The sequence below is a fragment of the Blennius ocellaris genome (genome assembly GCF_963422515.1).
Source record: "Blennius ocellaris genome assembly, chromosome: 17".
NCBI classification, from domain to species: domain Eukaryota; kingdom Metazoa; phylum Chordata; class Actinopteri; order Blenniiformes; family Blenniidae; genus Blennius; species Blennius ocellaris.
In genome coordinates this window covers 25,986,425-26,004,789 of record NC_137666.1, presented here as the reverse complement: position 1 = coordinate 26,004,789, position 18,365 = coordinate 25,986,425, and the positions used below count along the sequence as shown (strand labels likewise).

General features: G+C 44.4%; 2 protein-coding genes across 2 annotated transcripts in view; both read right to left on the bottom strand.

Moving 5' to 3' along the window:
* Positions 1-2,092, bottom strand: part of tdrd9 (tudor domain containing 9) — a gene marked incomplete at its 5' end in the record, with an annotated part of 42,144 nt that extends 40,052 nt beyond the window's left edge. Inside the window, one exon of the mRNA XM_080513111.1 lies at positions 1,955-2,092. Within this exon, the coding sequence (XP_080369237.1) occupies positions 1,955-2,092 (138 nt within the window). The remainder of the gene's footprint in view (positions 1-1,954) is intronic.
* A 729-nt stretch (positions 2,093-2,821) lies between these two features.
* Positions 2,822-18,327, bottom strand: LOC308142610 (kinesin-like protein KIF15-A; the record flags this gene model as incomplete). The annotated part of the gene is made up of 34 exons (XM_080513110.1): positions 2,822-3,259; positions 3,353-3,484; positions 3,625-3,757; positions 3,852-3,889; positions 4,558-4,624; positions 9,053-9,156; positions 9,309-9,473; positions 10,622-10,717; positions 10,817-10,963; positions 11,073-11,195; positions 11,312-11,416; positions 11,498-11,584; positions 11,686-11,764; positions 11,838-11,923; positions 12,093-12,243; positions 12,605-12,770; positions 12,854-12,959; positions 13,048-13,176; positions 13,258-13,413; positions 13,504-13,645; positions 13,778-13,913; positions 13,984-14,161; positions 14,808-15,017; positions 15,116-15,204; positions 15,307-15,454; positions 15,568-15,690; positions 15,786-15,911; positions 16,003-16,212; positions 16,317-16,496; positions 16,580-16,677; positions 16,834-16,871; positions 16,996-17,072; positions 17,687-17,873; positions 18,317-18,327. The coding sequence occupies 34 exons, from the start codon at positions 18,325-18,327 to the stop codon at positions 3,188-3,190; spliced, it is 4,095 nt and encodes a 1,364-aa protein (XP_080369236.1). The 3' UTR covers positions 2,822-3,187.
* Positions 18,328-18,365: the final 38 nt, after the last annotated feature.

Sequence of the window (18,365 nt, the reverse complement as noted above, 5' to 3'; positions counted from 1 at the left end):
ATTTACCGGTCGATCTTCGTTCCTACCCTCACCTATGGTCATGAACTATGGGTCATGACCGAAAGAACGAGATCCCGGATACAAGCGGCTGAAATGAGCTTCCTCCGTAGGGTGGCTGGGCGTACCCTTAGAGATAGGGTGAGGAGCTCAGTCACCCTTAGAGATAGGGTGAGGAGCTCAGTCACCCTTAGAGATAGGGTGAGGAGCTCAGTCCCCCTTAGAGATAGGGGGAGGAGCTCAGTCACCCTTAGAGATAGGGGGAGGAGCTCAGTCACCCTTAGAGATAGGGGGAGGAGCTCAGTCACCCTTAGAGATAGGGGGAGGAGCTCAGTCACCCTTAGAGATAGGGTGAGGAGCTCAGTCACCCTTAGAGATAGGGTGAGGAGCTCAGTCACCCTTAGAGATAGAGTGAGGAGCTCAGTCCCCCTTAGAGATAGGGGGAGGAGCTCAGTCACCCTTAGAGATAGGGTGAGGAGCTCAGTCACCCTTAGAGATAGGGTGAGGAGCTCAGTCACCCTTAGAGATAGGGTGAGGAGCTCAGTCACCCTTAGAGATAGGGTGAGGAGCTCAGTCACCCTTAGAGATAGAGTGAGGAGCTCAGTCCCCCTTAGAGATAGGGGGAGGAGCTCAGTCACCCTTAGAGATAGGGGGAGGAGCTCAGTCACCCTTAGAGATAGGGGGAGGAGCTCAGTCACCCTTAGAGATAGGGGGAGGAGCTCAGTCACCCTTAGAGATAGGGTGAGGAGCTCAGTCACCCTTAGAGATAGGGTGAGGAGCTCAGTCACCCTTAGAGATAGAGTGAGGAGCTCAGTCCCCCTTAGAGATAGGGTGAGGAGCTCAGTCACCCTTAGAGATAGAGTGAGGAGCTCAGTCCCCCTTAGAGATAGGGGGAGGAGCTCAGTCACCCTTAGAGATAGGGTGAGGAGCTCAGTCACCCTTAGAGATAGGGGGAGGAGCTCAGTCCCCCTTAGAGATAGGGGGAGGAGCTCAGTCACCCTTAGAGATAGGGGGAGGAGCTCAGTCACCCTTAGAGATAGGGGGAGGAGCTCAGTCACCCTTAGAGATAGGGTGAGGAGCTCAGTCCCCCTTAGAGATAGGGGGAGGAGCTCAGTCACCCTTAGAGATAGGGTGAGGAGCTCAGTCCCCCTTAGAGATAGGGTGAGGAGCTCAGTCACCCTTAGAGATAGGGTGAGGAGCTCAGTCACCAGGGAGGAGCTCGGAGTAGAGCCGCTGCTCCTCCACATCGAGAGGAGCCAGCTGAGGTGGCTCGGGCACCTATTTCGGATGCCCCCCGGACGCCTCCCCAGGGAGGTGTTCCGGGCATGTCCCTCCGGTAGGAGGCCTCGGGGCAGACCCAGGACACGCTGGAGAGACTATGTCTCTCTATGGCCTGGGAACACCTTGGGGTGCCACAGGAGGAGCTGGAGGAAGTGTCTGGGGCGAGGGAAGTCTGGGCAACTCTGCTCAGACTGCTGCCTACGCGACCCGGCCCCGGATAAGCGGCAGAAAATGGATGGATGGATGGATGTTTTAGTAGTGTTGAAAATAATTTGTATATGTTTTAAAATAATCAATTAGACTCTCCGCCATCTAGCAGGAGGTGCTGCAGCACCATTTGTTCTCATGACCTCATGCTACAGATACTGCAAATTTAATTTGATATCTATATAAAGCACATTGAATAAATTAAATTACAAATCATATTTCAATAAATATTCAGAATTATTCAAGTATTTTAAGCCCCAAATGCCTTGTTTCGATAATTGAAAATATTACTTGACAAACACTTTTGTAATAGAAAAAAAATTATAACGTCTAATTACACGTCATAAAGTAATATATTGACAAAAAGACACCTTTATACGTCAACGATTATTTTAGTTAGCACCGTCAGCCACGTGACGCCCTCACAGCAGCGCGGACGGAATCTTAGCATGCTAACTAGCGAGCTAACGTTTTCATACCTGGTCTGTGTCGACGACGTCCCATCTACTTTTGTTTCAGGCACTTCTTCCGAGAGTTTAATGTTTGCAAACGCGGTTCCCGAGGTGAACCAGTCTGAAATCTGCTCTGCAGTGAAGGCTTTCTTCATTTTTCAAGTTTTCTTTATCAGCATGTCCCTTCCGACGCTCCGGGGTGCTGAGCTGTGTCCGAGGGAGCTGCGAGGGGGCGCTGTAGCCTCCGGTGGACGTAAAGCAGACAACGTGTTCAAAAACCAGATATAAATCCTTATTACTCCTGTTTCAGTTTCCAAATCTATTTGATTTGTTAAAATATATTGACCCAATGAAATGGGGGTCAAACATAAGGCTCCATTAGCCCACCAAACAGTCTACAAAATAAAGAAAAAAAAAATCTATATTTTGAGTAGGAAACACAACAGAGTCCTGAGCTGATATATCATGTGTGCTGCCATGAAAAGTAGCCTTAAATCCATGTCATCAGCATGAGTTTGTAAAAACATGCATTTGCTGAAGAAGATATTTGGATATTTCACTGTATTTTGTACCTGAAATGTTTCAAAAATGACTACAATCACCACATGAAACCATTTCACGTGGAGACTGTAGTCATTTTCAATAATATTTTGCAAAAATATAGACCTTTCCATCACACATTTACATTTAAAAGTTAAGAGCAATCAGATTTCTGACATCATTGGTGACCTCTCGGGACAGGACAATCAGACTGACTATCTCAGGAGACATAAATGAGCTTTTCTCTCAAAACAACACATATCATGAAGATATAATCCCACAGCCAAACTTCCTGGCCATGAAAAACCTTTTATTACAATATAGAGGAAGTAATATCTGCCCACTACGACAAACATTTTTTTAAAAATCAGATAGAAATCAAAACATGGACTCACTCATTAACAACAGACAAACATTAAAACATTAGACACAAACATGCAGTCTGAGACAAATGTGAAAAAACAAGTCCTGACGTATAGATGAAGGTGGAGCTGCACCAATGGAGGTTTTGTCACAGCTGGAACAACCTCCATCAAAACACAAGAGGTAAAATTACATAACTTGTGTCACAGGTGACAGAAAAACCCCCAACTAATAACACATGACAATATTTTGGCTGTTACGCCACCGTTACAACTGTGAGTTATATTTTTCAAGAAGAGCAAAATAAACTTGGGAGAACGTTCACTGTTCAGTTACAGATGAGAGCTTCACATAGCCTCCTGAGGACATCCTCCGTTCTCCCTCAGTGAGCAAATCTCTGCCCGGAGCTTTTCATTTTCCTGCAAATAAACAAGGAAATGTATAATGTATTGAAAGCATGTCAAGTGATCAGATATTACATCATTTATTGGTTTAGAGGGAATGTAGCGTACCTCTTGAAGTTGGGTGTTGTCTTTTTTGAGTTTGACCAAATATTCGATCTTCTGTTTGTGGTTCTTGTGTCCCACCAATTTTCCATTTTCTTCCGACAGCTTGATGTTTTGATTCCGGAGAACCTCGTTCTCCTGCAGGAAAGATAATGTTTTACAGAAATCAGCCAGCCACTCCCCATCAGTTTGCGCTGCATTTGTGATGCAGAAGTGAAACGCAGTAAAACCATCAAAATATTTTTGCTGAGAAAGTGAAATTGGAGAGAGAAACTCACATGGAGCAGCTTCTGCTCCTCCTGCACCCGCAGATTCATGTCTCTCAGCTCCAGACAGCGGTTCCTCAGCTCTGAGGTCAGCTCTTGAATGCAGGTCTGAGACTGAGCCAACATGGCCTCCTGTGTCTGCGTTCTGATGCACAGAAAAAAGGAAAGACGTAGCTGCTCACCAAACATCAGTGAGGGCGTCGAGATAGTCTACAGAGCTGCCTCCTGCACAAACTCACCTTTTGTGAGCATCGGACAGCTTCTGCATCATTTTGCTCTGTTGAAGAATTCATTCAAACAGACGTCACAATGAAAATAAACATTGATATTTGTATTGCATTGACACACGAATCAAGTAAACGATGTTTTATATATATACATGTGGTCTCTGCCTTTCGAGGGGCAATTGTCAGCTTAGAAGTTTCAGGGTCCGATAAGAGTAATTCCCTCATCATCTAATTTTAATCGAGCATATAAAATGTCTGTACTTCAGGTAATAGTTGTGTCACTCAGTGAAGCGAGAAAACATCAGGCTGATAATCTAAATAAACTCATGAAGGAGAATTAGAAGATGTGATCAAATCAGTAGAAAGAAAGAAATGTCCTGGTGAGCAGTATCACAAGGAGGCCCAAGAAAAAAAACAAAGAACTAAACTAAATGACTGAAGAACGTTTTTTTCAGGTCACATTTGGTAAGTTTAAGAAGAATCTCCAGGTCGCCTTGTCTGTGTCAAAGGAAATAATAAGACATCTTAAAAGTGAATGTAGAAGGTTCACTACAAGGTGGACACATTGATGAGCCTTAAAAAGCAGGAATTAAAGTGTTGAAGTAAATTAAAGTCTGTGTAACAAGGTGGAACACATAAATAAAATCTGTACAAATCTTTCAATTAAAGCAGATTTTTTCATTTAAATCCATTCATATGGAAAACTGTGTGAATGTACCTTCTCTGCTCTCTCCTCCTGCAGGTCTTTAAGCATGGACAGTTTGATGGCATCAGTCAACGCCTCACTGAAAGACAACATTCATTGGGATTATTCCAGGAACCCTGGAGAGAGGATGACAGTGGGGAGTACAACTCGAAGAAGAAGACTTGACTTGAAAAAACCTTTATTTAACAAACACAAAAATCAATGAAATCCATGTTTATCCCTCCTCACGGAGGAAAACAATGGTTTGCAGACAATCACACAGCGTGAAACCACAAACAGGTCACACACTGTGATGGGCTATAAAATCAACACAAGATCACATAGAATATTAAAAGTTCATGATAAGACAGTCCCCCTCACCAAGGGAGCACAGGACCCGCCTGATTCCCCACACTGAAATAAAACCAGTCAAGTTCTTTGTGAGTTTATAAAAACTGTGTTCCAGCCTCAGGTGAGCAGTGATCAGACCTTTAAAAACATGCAGTGGATCAGTAAAAGCAACACCTGAGACCTGGTTCTTCCTGCTTCACCAAAGGGAAAGTTTTGCACATGCAAAGATAAAATTCAATAAGATCACTGATGCCTTTTTGTGTTATATATACTTCGGACCAAAAAGGGGGACAGAAAAAGCCTCTGGCAGAGCCTCCACCAGCCTTCATAGAAGCGTGTAAAGACTAGTCAACCTGGGACAGGACACCACCAGATGTTCCACAGTTTCAGGCTCTGAACAAAAAGAGCTTGGATCCAGGTGGGCTCTGTATCTGTTGGTAGCTACCGCTCCATGTATCACCCTCCACTGGAGGTCACCCCTCCGCTTTTCCACGGGGGGTTTGTACAGGACCCGCCAGCTCCCTTTAGGGGACGAATCCCCACCAAACAAATCAGTCCACCTCCCTCACTCCAGCCAGCGACTGCAGATTCAGGACCTTCACACAGCTGCTGTACAGCTCCTTCCCAGGGCAGGGTTGGAAGAGGCCCAGTCTGGGCATTGTAATGGTCAGTAGTTTCCTCTTCCTCCCATCTCCCACTGCAGGACAAACCTTCAGGGAGGAGGAAACATAGTCTTCTCCTCTACTCCACTGGTCAACTCTTGTCCTGCACAAAGGAACGAAGAGGAGCAGGAAAAGACCGCCACACCTCTTCCACCAGGCGCTGCACCACTCTGCTGGACCGAACCCCCATCATCTCCGTCAGCTGCTGCGTGGCTGCAGATGGCCCACCTTTGTGATCCCTGTATGGATGAGCTGGCTTCTCAAGGTGGCTGAGGAGAAGGCCGCGGTGGGGATCAGGCAGTTATGGAGCAGAGGCTCTTCAAAGACCCACGACCCAGGCTTGGCGTCCGGACGGGAGATGTCCAGAGTCCTCCATGCCTCCATCATTGACATGTAGAAAGGAGTCAGTCCAGAAAGGTCACATTCAGCTGTGTTTGTCAGAAATAATTGTTTATTAAGTCCAAGTCTCCCAGCTTTCCTGAGCAACAGCTATGCCAGTGGCGTCCAGACAGACGAGCCACAAAGGAGCCTCTGTAAAGCCTGCAGTCTGAAGGCCACAGTCCTGGATATGGTGTCGATGAGGCCCTGTCCCCCCTCTGCCACAGGGAGATACAGGACCGACGCTCGCACCCAAAACATCCACCAGGACTTTCTGCAGTCTTTCCAGGAGGCTCGGCGGAAGGACCAGGACTTTAAGTTTGTGCCACAGAGACCAGGCGACCAGATTGTTGGCTATAAGAGTTCTTCCCCTGTAGGACAGCTGTGGTAGCACCCATTTCCATTTAGACAACCTGACCCAGCACTCCCTCCCAGTTTTGTTTCTCTCTGTCCTCATTTCTCAGCCACAGACCCAAGGCTTTTATGCCTGTGGTCCCACACTTGAGGCTTCCAGGGAGGTCAGAAGTGCCTTGAGGACACCATCGTCCCACCAAAACCGCCTCACAGTTTACTCTGGCTGAAGAGGCTTTTTCATACAGGGCTAAACTGTCCTGCAAAGCAAGCACATCCTCCTGTCCCTCTACAAAAACATTTATGTCATCTGCGTAAGCCGACACAACCACCAAGGACTCAGCAGCTCACGTTGGCAGACACAGACCCTTCAGCCGGTTCTTCAGTCTGCGCAGCAGTGGCTCAACAGCCATGCTGTACAGCTGGCCTGAGATGGGACAACCCTGTCAGAGTTCTGAGCCTGGCTCGGACCAAGGCTCCTTTGGCTCTCTCCTGAAGAAGAGACTTCAGTTGTTGCTGCTTAGAGAACAGCAAACCAGTGTCAGGGTCAGAAACATTCTGCAGTCCACTAATTTCTGTTTCCAACTCTTTAACTGCCCTCCAAATCTTGGCTGTGGAAAAGGAGGTGTACTACTGGCAGAAACTTGTGATCTGGCCCCTCCCCACCTCCCACCACTGACTGAGAGAAGAAAAACATTTTTTTTCTGCCCAGTACTTCCAAAAATAGTTAAAATTCTCACAAATATTTAAATAATTTAAAAGATTAACGTTAAAATGCCAAAAAGACCCCGTTTTTCTTTTACCAGATAAAAAACAGCTCTGCTAAAACTAGATGGTGATCCGTAAAACCAACAGGGACAATGTGGCAGCTTACAACATGAGTGAGGAAAAAGGCAGACATATAAAATCTATGCAACCTGGCTGCACTGATTCAACCATCCACCACTTTGACCCACGTAAACTGTACATCAGAGGGGTGTTTATTCCTCCACACATCCACCAGGTCAGCCTCCATCACCAGCTGAGAGAGGAACCGGGAGGACTGGGGGTAGGGTTCTGTTCCTGTCCTGTCCACACCATCGACTGGACAACAGTTCCAGTTTCCTCCCATCGCTACAGTCTCACCATGACCAATGTTTGTCACCACTGCCTTCATTTTTTCAAAAAGAGACAACCGCTCTGCACCACCACTCGGTGCATACAAATTAATAAAGCAAAAGCTTAAATCATCAATTTTCACTGTAACTATTAAAAGTCTGCCTTTTTCCAATTTCTAAACTTGATAAAATCTTTATTTTATCAAGGGTGTCACTGTGAGTCTCCTGTAAAAAGACTACATCTATCTTTTTCTGTTTGATTGTCTCCATCAACAAACCCCTTTTCTGTGCATTTCTCCCTCCATTCATACTGCATTTAGTGAGGCGACTGTCAAGGCCATCAGAGGAGGAGAGGAAAACACAGAACAGACAAAGAGAACCAACAGATAAGAAAACACCCTGTGTATGTATGATCATAATACAGTTATTTTGAAATTTTCATCTTTTTTGCCCTTTAAAGAATTTTTAACTGCAGTGACATGTTTTCTCAAACGATAGCGCTTTTTCTCATCCAGCAGTTCTGTGCTGACTGATTTTTGAAGTGTGCTGACAGTCTGGCCGAACTTGTCTGCATTAGGAAAATAACTCCTCCCATCAACCTGCCGACCAAAAGAATCCCTCAGAAACTCATTGATCTCATCCAAGGAGTAAATATCCGAGTTCTGAGAGACACTGCCTGCAAGTGATGCAGTGTCAGAGTTAACCTCATCCTCTGAGTCCAGTCCTGCAGCCTCTGGAGCAGCCTGACCACTGCAGTTCCTCCTCCATATCAACACACTGCTCCCCAGCAGTCCTCACCTGTACACCAGTACCAGCCTGAGCTTTTCCTGTTGGTTCATTTTTTTCACACTTGAAATGTTGTCCTCCACCTCCTCTGCCCTTTTCTCCTTCTGCACAGACTCAGCTTCAGTCACACTGGAGTCAGTGGCTGCAGCACCCCGAGAGGCCCAGCTCTCCACACTCAAAGCATTTACAACTCCCAGAGGTTGCATACACCATGTGAACACCCTCCTCATGCTTCACACGGAAAGACACATCCAGTGTCTGAGTCGCAGAGTCCAGAAACATAAAGCCTGTCTCCGCAGAGACTGGACATGTTTCAGCTTTGGGTCCTTGCAGCCCAAACCAACAGGACGGAAACCACTTGTGAACTCACCGAACCTCCTCAGTTCTCGCTCCAGAGCCTCACTGGAGATGAACGGGGGGACTCCGGACACGGTGGTCCGTGTGGACCAGCGGGGACACTTGAGTAAACTCGTCATTTATAACAACTCCGCTTTCAACAAGATCAGCCACAAACTTTGCGTCCTTGAAGAAAACCACCATTGCTTTATTGGTACGAGAAGCGTAGGTGATGTTCTCATATCCCAACTTCTCCCCAACCACCTGCAGCACCTGCTCCACGGTGGAGCTGGGCTGCGGCACCAACCGGACTCCATGTCTCAGAGACACGGGAGACGCCTCAGAGGACGCCATCCAGGCCACGAGACACGGAACAACTCACAAAAAACACCAATGAACTAAGTTTGAACTACACTAACAAACCATAATAATGATCATACAAAACACACAGTTGAAAAAAAGAAAGACACACAACAAAACCGCTTTTTTTCAGTAAATTAAATCGCCCTCTTTGCTCCCTCTCAAACACACGTCCACACGTAAGAAGAAGAAGACGAAGAACTCAACCCATTTTGATTTCCGTTCTGTGTGGAGTTACTCTGCTTGATGTAAAACTCATCAAGCAAACCCTGGATCTCCATTCGGACCATCTCCTTCTCAGACAACTGCATCTAGAGATACACAATGACAAGAGATGGAATTTAAAGTACCCAGACATACTGTAGTGTCAATAATAACAATGAAGGCACCAAATCATTAGTGGTCAAAATGAGTGCAATAATAAACTATTACAGGTTTGGTTGACTTTCATATAAAAATGCACCTTAAGCCGTTCGATTTCCTCGTTCTTGGCGGTTCTTTCAGCATTCAGCTCTGTTAAAAGGATCTCCATGGTGATCATGGAGGAACGCCTGTTCTCCAGCTCTCGCTCCTGGCTCTCCAGGACCTCAGACACATCTCTCTTAAAGCTTTCTGGGGTAGAAGGTGTCTGAAAAGGAAGGGGAAAAAAAATAAAAATAACATGTAACAGCGAAAATGTCTCCGGTTAGAGTCTGGGCTTTCCCGTGTTCCATATTCTCCACGGGCACTTTGTAGGTTGCCTGTTGTCTTTAAAGACTGTAGGAGTGAATGTGAGTGTGTGTGACTGACCGTCCCTCTGTGTTTAGCTCCAGGCCCCCATAACCCTAAGTTTGATAAAAACGGTATTGAAGTTTTTCACGTGAAGTCAGAGGTCAAGCGCTACTACAGGTTCTGCCATTTTGGACGTCCCCTGACTGTAAACAACACGCTAAACAGTCACACTTTAGGCATAATTTGATCAGATGTCAGAGAAGATGGACATCTTTTGTGTAGCTGCAGGCTCGTTAGCAGGCAGGAAACCTGCCCATACCTCTCATTTGATCATTTCCCTGCTGACCCCGAGAGAAGGGAGGGATGGATGTGAGGAGGGAAGGCTGGGAGACAACCAAGTACTGTAGAGTCTGCAGAGCCCATGTCATATCAGCTTGCTATTTTGTTTCTGAGTGGACCATTTTTAAGGTTTGATTACAGAAGTTAGTCCCTCCTGTTCCAGTGTCCAGACCGTGGTCGGGGAGACGAACTTCTGCTCCGGGCCTTCGGGGTCAACTCCCTCGCTTCACCGCAGTCGGGAAGCAAGACGTGGGACTCAGTTTCATGCTCAGTACTTGTAGCATCTATTTAACATTAACTCTCTACATGTACAGCTCTTTGTACCTAAGCTAGACCTGCTCCGATCGACTGCTTCTCTCACCTCCCTCCAACACACACTCGCTCACACTTCACATCATCAGTAAACACACCAGGAGGCAACAGATATGAGTTGTCAGTCACCAACTATGTCAGTTTATCCATGTATATTGTTTTTTTCTCAATCCAGACAACTCACAGCTGTGGACAGCTTTACTGTGTGGCTTGCTGACACATTGAACACATGTAAAAATGCACGTATCACTCCTAACTGCTGTTTGATGACATTGTTTACTTGTGGTTAATTGTGTTTACCAATACTTCGACGCCCAAAATGGCGGCACAACGGTTCGTGATGTCACTTAGTCACGTGTAAACAAAACCTCAATACAAGAATGTATATTGGATGAATAAATAGGCAAGTTTTACCCGAAGTAATGATTTGGGAGTGGCTGTCAGCTCAGCAAGAGGTTTGAAGATCCCATTTCTGACCGTTTTCTCCACTGCATCCTGCTGCTGTTGGACCTGAATTGAAAAGAGAGATTTCATGAAGATGCTCGTTGATTTTTCCCACAGTAAAGATCTGTTCACTCTTTGTGCAGATATTTGAAAGAGGAGCGTCACCTTCTCCTTCAGATCCCGTATGATGGCTTCCTTCTGGGCTGTTTGTTCCTGAGCTGCTTGGAGGAGACCATTCTGCTCATCTAAGACCTTTGTGAGTCTTTCAACCTCCTCAGTGGCATAAACAACCTCCTCCTCCAAAACCTCCACCTGAAGAAGAGATGGCTGTTTAAGCATTTTCTTTGTTGTCACACAATTAAGATGTGAAACCAAATTATTTAACATGACTTTAGAACACCGACTTCAGAAAATAAATCACCTCTATTTTGTTTGATGCCGTGTTCTTTTCTAAAGATAATTTCAGGTCACAGATTTCGGTCTGCATCTTGCAGTTTTGTTCTCTGATGTCTTCCCTTTCAAGGCAGGCAGCATTATATTTTACCTGGCAGAGAAAAGACAGTGTTAATCTTATCAACTGATCCAAATGGCAAACCAATATGACGGGAAATAAAATGGGAACTTGTGTCAGATGGACAAAGGTTTCAATAGAAGGAATACCGTGATGTCTTTGAAATCTTCAGTGAAGTGGCTAATGGTCTGATCCTTCTGGCTCAGTTCACTGCGCAGATCCCTGGTTTGGTTGATCAGATCCAAAACAACATCCTGTCCAACAACACAAATGTTTGTATCAGACGAGCAGCAGACACACTGAAACTTTAGCAAATGGAGATGTGGCAGGCTTACGCTGTCCTGCTCAGTCTTCTGCTCCAAGCTTTTGATTCTTTCGTGGGCAGAGGTGAGGTTCTGCTCAAGATTTACAAGATAGGAATTCTTTAAAAAAAAAAAAAAAAAAAAAAACAAGACACCCAGGTTAAACCACTGAGCTGTGATTACTGCAACACTACTTTTTGATCAAATGCAGGAAATCTGACCTGCTGTTCATTTTGTGCCATCAAATCAGAGGTTTGTTTTTTGAGTTGTGCATTCTGCTCCACAGTTTCAATCAGTTCTCTAAAGAAACAGAGAGCCAAATTAATATGAGAGCAATCTTAAATACAAATAAATAAAAAAAGCAATAACTCACTTTGATGTACTTTCTTTGTTTTCTTTTAGCTGGGCAATCAGAGTGTTTGCTCGCTCTTTCTCAGCGTGTAAAGAATTATTTAATTCCTACGGAAGAAGAAAGATAAGACAAAAGATTGTTAATATTTTGTGGCGCGCGCGCGCGCACACGCACACACACACACACACACACACACACACACACACACACACACACACACACACACACACACACACACACACACACACACACACACTATTTGAAGAGTTTGTTCACCATGACCCGCGTCTTTAATTTTTGAATTTCCTGCTGGCTGGAGCTCATCTGCCCTTTGGCCTGATCAGCGTCAAACTTGGCCTCGGCTTGCAGCTGGTCGAACGAATCCTGCAGGACCTGATGCTGCTCAAGAAGCTGCTCCCACTCCAGGCTGGAATAACCAGGGAGTGAGCATGTCAAAAAACTCAACCGAGAAGAGAACAGAGTAGACCAAAGCCAGAACACCACTGGGTCCCAACAGGCTACGGGAGTACAGGTTGAAAAATGATAGCTACAATTTACAGTTGGATTTCATAAATGTAACTGCCGTTTCTCATTCATGTACTGGGGATTGACTCAAATAGATGACATTCTCCACAACTTCATGTCAAATCCCAACTGTTGCATAATATTTTAATAATTAAATCATGGGGAAGCAAGTTTTCCATTTTTTCAAAGTTGCCACCAAGGACAAACGTATGTTGCCCTGGTCTAAAATTAGTCTGACACCTCTGGTTACGATTCGTGCTTACTGGACTTTGTCGAGTTGTAGCTGTGTGGTGATCAGACTGCTGGAGAGCTGGTTCATCTCTCTCTGCTGCTCACGCTGCCCTTCTTTTAACTCGTTCTTCACAGACTCCAGCTCCTTATCGGAGGACTCCAGCACCAGACGCAGGTCACGGATCTCAGTCCTCAGAACTGAAAGGAGAGAAAAGCCAGATACATCAATCTGTGGGGAAGCTACAGGTTTGAAAAGCTTGGGACAAACATCGAGGCCTTACGTTCTGCGGCTTGCTGTTCAGATTGAAGTCTCTGTTGCAGGTTGTTAATAGTTTCTTGAACGGTGAGATGATCGTTGTTCCTATTTGCTCTCTCAGCTGCGAGTAGCTACGTGAAAGCCAGAACAGAAAAATAAAGAGCGTGTTGATGCACTTAAAGCCCTTACTTTTTAATGACCGTTAATGAGATTTCAAACCTGATCTTTTCTCTCCAACTGTTGAGACATCACAACAATCTGCTCCTCAAGTTTGGCAATTTGCTGCATCAACCTGCTGTTCTTCAGCTCCTCCTCATTCAGCTGCGTCTGCACATTACTCACAATTTCCTGGGAACATGTGACAATTGATAATTAGACAGTAGGACTCCTCTGGCACGTCTGTATTGAGAATAGTTGCCAATGCTTTACCTGGACTTGTCTCAGTTCCTCTGTCAAGGCCATTTCAGCCATGTCTGCTGGAGGCTCCTCAGCCCAGATGTCATCTGTCCCACTCAGGTGCTCCGGGCTGGAGAGAGGCACGACACGCGATCGCAGGTTGTATGCTTTGGTGGGCGTGCTAAGAATCTGGTTTGATGGGAGTGGTTTCATATTATTAGATGATAAAGATCATGCATGTCAAAATAGGAAGAACAGCTTCTTTCAACCTGGACTCACCTTTATAGTCTCAACATGGATTCTGTTCAGTTCAGAAACCTCGTGGTTTTTATGATCGTGTGTGGCCTTCAAAATATTCTCCAAATGCTTGTTGGATTTGTCAAGATATCTTTTGTCAGCCTCCAACTGAGATATCTGTTTCCTGCAGCACAAAGCACCAGATGGAATTATACAAGACTTCACGATTGAAATGAGGTTGTTAATAGATGATGAACATTTTAGGACAGTCGATGTGCTGTGAAGAGTGATTTTCCTCATTTAATGAAGTCCTTACTTGGTGACTTCTTTGTACTCATCGAAGGCTTGAAGAGCGGCTGTGAAATCCGACTGTTTCTGAAGCAGTTTAGCATTCAGTCTCTCGATTGTAGCTGCGTTATTTGTAGCCACGGATGCTGAGGGAGCAACTGTACCTGGAGGAAAAGGATAACTGAAATCTGTTTCCTCTTATTTTACATTACTCTCACTTCTGTATTGACTTACCATCTGTAAGACCTTCCGACTCCAGAATCTTCTGGAAAGCTTCTTCCAACTCTGCAGCAACTTCAGCGGCAACCCCTTCGGCTTTGATCACCCATTCAAGAGAACGTAGCTGACGGTTTTCCTGCCTCAGGCTGTAATTTTCTGCAGCATATCGAGTCATTTTTGGATGATGTTCAACCTGAAAGGGCAGATGAGTACAAAAAAAGTGAAGACTAATAGAGTAAGATCATTATTAAAGATATTTAGCTTTTACCAGATGATAAATATGGCGAGTACCAGGTGTTGGACGATTTACGACACATTAATCCTACATATTCATAGCTGTGTTGTTGTAGCGTTAATGTGATAAGTTAGCTGATCTTTCAGGCCTGTGTTGATCCATATAATGACTGATGTACTCATTAAGTGATTGTATGATTTTGGTTTGAGATAATCAGTCATGACGGACGTTTGCCATTTTCAACGGCATGTGCCCTCCTCAACCAGCTCACACAAGGATGCAATGGTCAGCTGTCATGCAGAATTTGGCACAACACCTACTTTTGAAATAATTTTGTCACAAGGAGCAGGAAAAGTAGAGATAAACCAAAACAGCAGTACTAATAATCATTTGTTAGTGAATCTCCACCAAAGTTACTGGCTGTTCCGGCAACGTCATGCTTCCACTACAAGGCTACGTCATGTCTTGATTTTTTGAATGAATATGTAAAAGTATTGGAGCGTCTCATAACAACCCTGAAAGAATAAAAATGTTTTGGCATCCAAACGGATAATGTTTTCAATCTTCTGCAAATTAAGCATAGGCACTGTCAGACAGTGTTTACCTGATCTCTCAGGATCTTAATCTCGTCCTTCAGTCGGTCTATGAACGCCTGAGACTCCTCCTCTGACAGTGAGCTTTGTCCGGCCTTCGCTTTTTTCTCAAGGCGAGAAATGTGGTCTTCTCGAAATTTGATGATCATTCTGCTGGAGTGAATGAATTTGTCCTTTTGCGTCCAGGCCTCTTCGAGCTGAGCCACCTTCCTGAGAAGGATCTGAGTAGATCCCAACAAAATATGACTTTTCCTTGCAATAACAACATACTTTCTCTCTTTTTTTTAAAAAAAAAAGCCCTACAATATACGTTCCGTACCCTTTTCTCCTCATCTTGCTTTCTCCACAGACGAACCGCAGCCATGAACTTTGCTTTATACAACAAATCACGTTGAACATCTTCAACTCCTTAGAAAAAAAACCCAGGAAATAAAAAGAAAGTATTAATTCCAAATATGCATCAATTAGCTGAGATTAAGGTTCATATTTGGTGGATTTGCATATAGTTACCTGTGGTGACTTCAGCTCCTCCTGGTGCTACGACTCTGCCACAGTCTACTCCCTGAGATGTCAGCGCCTGCGCAAGCTGCTCCTTCAGCTTCTTCACCTCAGCCTGTAACTGCCTCACGTTTCCCTGTGTGTCCTCGTTGACGATGGCCTGACAAAACCAAATCCCAAATCCCGACAGACCGCTCTGAATATTAATTCATAGGAGCCTTAATAACCTGCTAATTTTTAAAGTGATCTATGGGTTTGTTGCATAACCGATACCTTGTTTTTGATCAACTTTGCTCTCTGGGCAAACTGTAAGGTGGACAGTGTCTCTCCAAAACACTTAGAACCAGGGTGCACATTGGCTATGATGAAAGTCTTTGCATTTCCACCAAGTGAATCCTGGAATAACCAAACATAATATTAAGAACACTGTGCTGATGAGGCTATTGTTTCCAAAAAGCAACATAAAAAAGTCCCCATCCCCAGGGCCTTACTCTGAGCAAGAAGGTGAGTTTTGAGTCCCGGTAGCAGATGTGGCGGTTTTTCCCATTAGAGACGTCCACCAGTGCCATGATCACCTGGCCAAGGCACATGAGGGAGCGATTGATGCTGCTAGCTTCCTGAAAGGAAAGCAGTGCAAACAGCAGCTGTGACCAACAGCAAATAAAAATGTACCCATGTGGTGTTTAGAGTATTCTGGTACAGTCTTACCTTGAGTCTGGAGCCCTCCGTGTGTGTGTCCTTCTGTCTCTCAGACCCTGCCAAATCAACCAGGTTCAGCTGAGACATGCGGATGTTCACCACTTCATTGATGGACTCTTTGGACTCCAAAGTCATAGTAAACACTGCGTGTGATCGTGAGGACTCTCGGTTCATTGACGTGGACGCCACGCGTCGATTGCGCCAGCCCATCGACAGCACCTGTGTTTTCAAAGACATGTTTCATATGCTTAAACTGAGTCAGCTACCAAACATTATGTTCGCCAGACGTCCACACGTGAGAGTAAAGACAAAAGAACATGTACCTGATAGGCTTCAGCAGCTGAGTTCACAAACTTCTCCACAGCTCCCTCAACAAACATGCCCTTCTTGATGTTCTCCCTGAGGAAAAGGCTGGCAGACGCCGTGTCCAGGAGGTCATAGATTTGTTCATTGTAGATCTCAATAAATGAACATTTGCACAGGAAACTCTTTGACTGGGAAGACTTTTTTGGGGAGGGAAAACAGAAATTAGAAAACAGGTTTTTAATTCAGATTGGCAATACATTTGTGAAGATGAAGTATTAACCTTTTCAACTTCTCTGTTAATGAGGAAAAACAGGTACTCAAAACTTCGAGGAATTACACCCCTCAGTTCATGTGTGAAGTTATCCAGATCAGACGGCCCTAGTGAGAGAAATGGTGTAACTTAAGTTAGATTCATTCATTAGCCTTTATTTATTCAGGAGAAACACATTGAGATTAATAATCTCTTTTGCGGGTGTGTCCTGATACTGTCCGTTCCTCAGACACAATGTGAGGAGGAACATACAATCAACTCACCAAGCATAGTGAAGGTCTTTCCCGAGCCTGTTTGTCCACTGCAAAAGTTAAAGAGAATTTCTTTACAGACATGAAAGGGAAAGCGCGTCACACTAAACACAATACCGAGAGTGTGATATTCCTTTTTGTTCAAATAGGTATTTAAAAAAATTATGTACTTACTAGGCAAATATTGTACCATTATATCCATTCATACAAGACTCAACAATATTCTTGGCCACACATGAAAAAACAGAGTCCTGTTGAAGGTTGACAAGAAAAGATTACACAGGCACTGTGTCATTAGTCATTTGGACTAAAAAGTCTCACCTTAGTCAGGGGTGTCAAAGCCATTTTTATTGATCTGAAGTGTGTCGGACCAGTAAAATCATGGCATAATAAACTTTAAATACACATTCAAGCACCACTAGATATGTTTTCCCTTTGTTAGTGCAAAGAAGTATGAATACAATAACAATGAGTTTTCATTACTTTTTTTGGGTTGTCGTTTTTTTGTTTTTTACAAAACCTCACCAAGTTTATGGTGCCTCATGGTCGATAATACATCGAAAGTCCTTAATTTAGAGCATTCAGCCCACACGTTTTAAGCATTCACTTCACTGTGTGGCTTTGATGCTGTTGCTTATCTTATGTAGCCGGATCGCTGCTCTATCGGCACTGCATTCTGTTTACCATCTGAAACACAATATTACAATCCTCACTATGTAAATACCAGCAATTTCATTGAAATTTAATGTAATATTTGGCAAGGTTATGCCAGCATGCCACACTGGACTCTATGGTGGGCTGATTTTATCCAGAAGCCATTTTTTAGACACCCCTGATCTAATCCAGTGGTACAATCAAGTTAAACCTGAGATGTGTCCATGTCTGCGACATGATCATAGATGAAAGTCCGTGGTTCCGGTTTGGAGAGTAGGCGGATGGTGTTGGGGGAGGTGACCGCGAGACACAGATTCTGATCTCCATCTGTGGTCAGCCCCGTGCTCTGCGTCAGAGGTCGCACTCGAACGAAAACTTTGATGGAATCAGTTTCGCCGCTGTAGCCCAATGAAACATCCAGTCATGACATATATCAACTGTGTTACAGGGGATAAAACTGTTTATCACAGCTGCTTTACCTCAAACCAAGAGTTTAGTTTATTGAAAACGACAAATGAGTCAGTTACAGCTGTATATTTTTTTCATACTTGAAGCGCTATTTTCAGGTTACAAGGAATTGGATTCAGCCAAAAACCTTATTGAAACATATTTCAAAACCAGATTGTTGTGTCGATAAGATGGAAACAATGTAATTATACAGAATTGGTTCTCAGTCAAACAAACGTAAAAGCACATAGTGTACATGTATTAACTGAGCAGAGAGTAGACTGGACTATGGTGTAGTTTCCCAGCAGTCGAGGCTGCAGCTATCGAACAGTTAATAATGCATTTAACTTTGATAGTACAATGGAGTCTCAAATATTCTTGTGAAACTCTATACCTGAGCAACATAGCTGGTATGTGTCCTTGTGAAACGCTCACTGGCATTT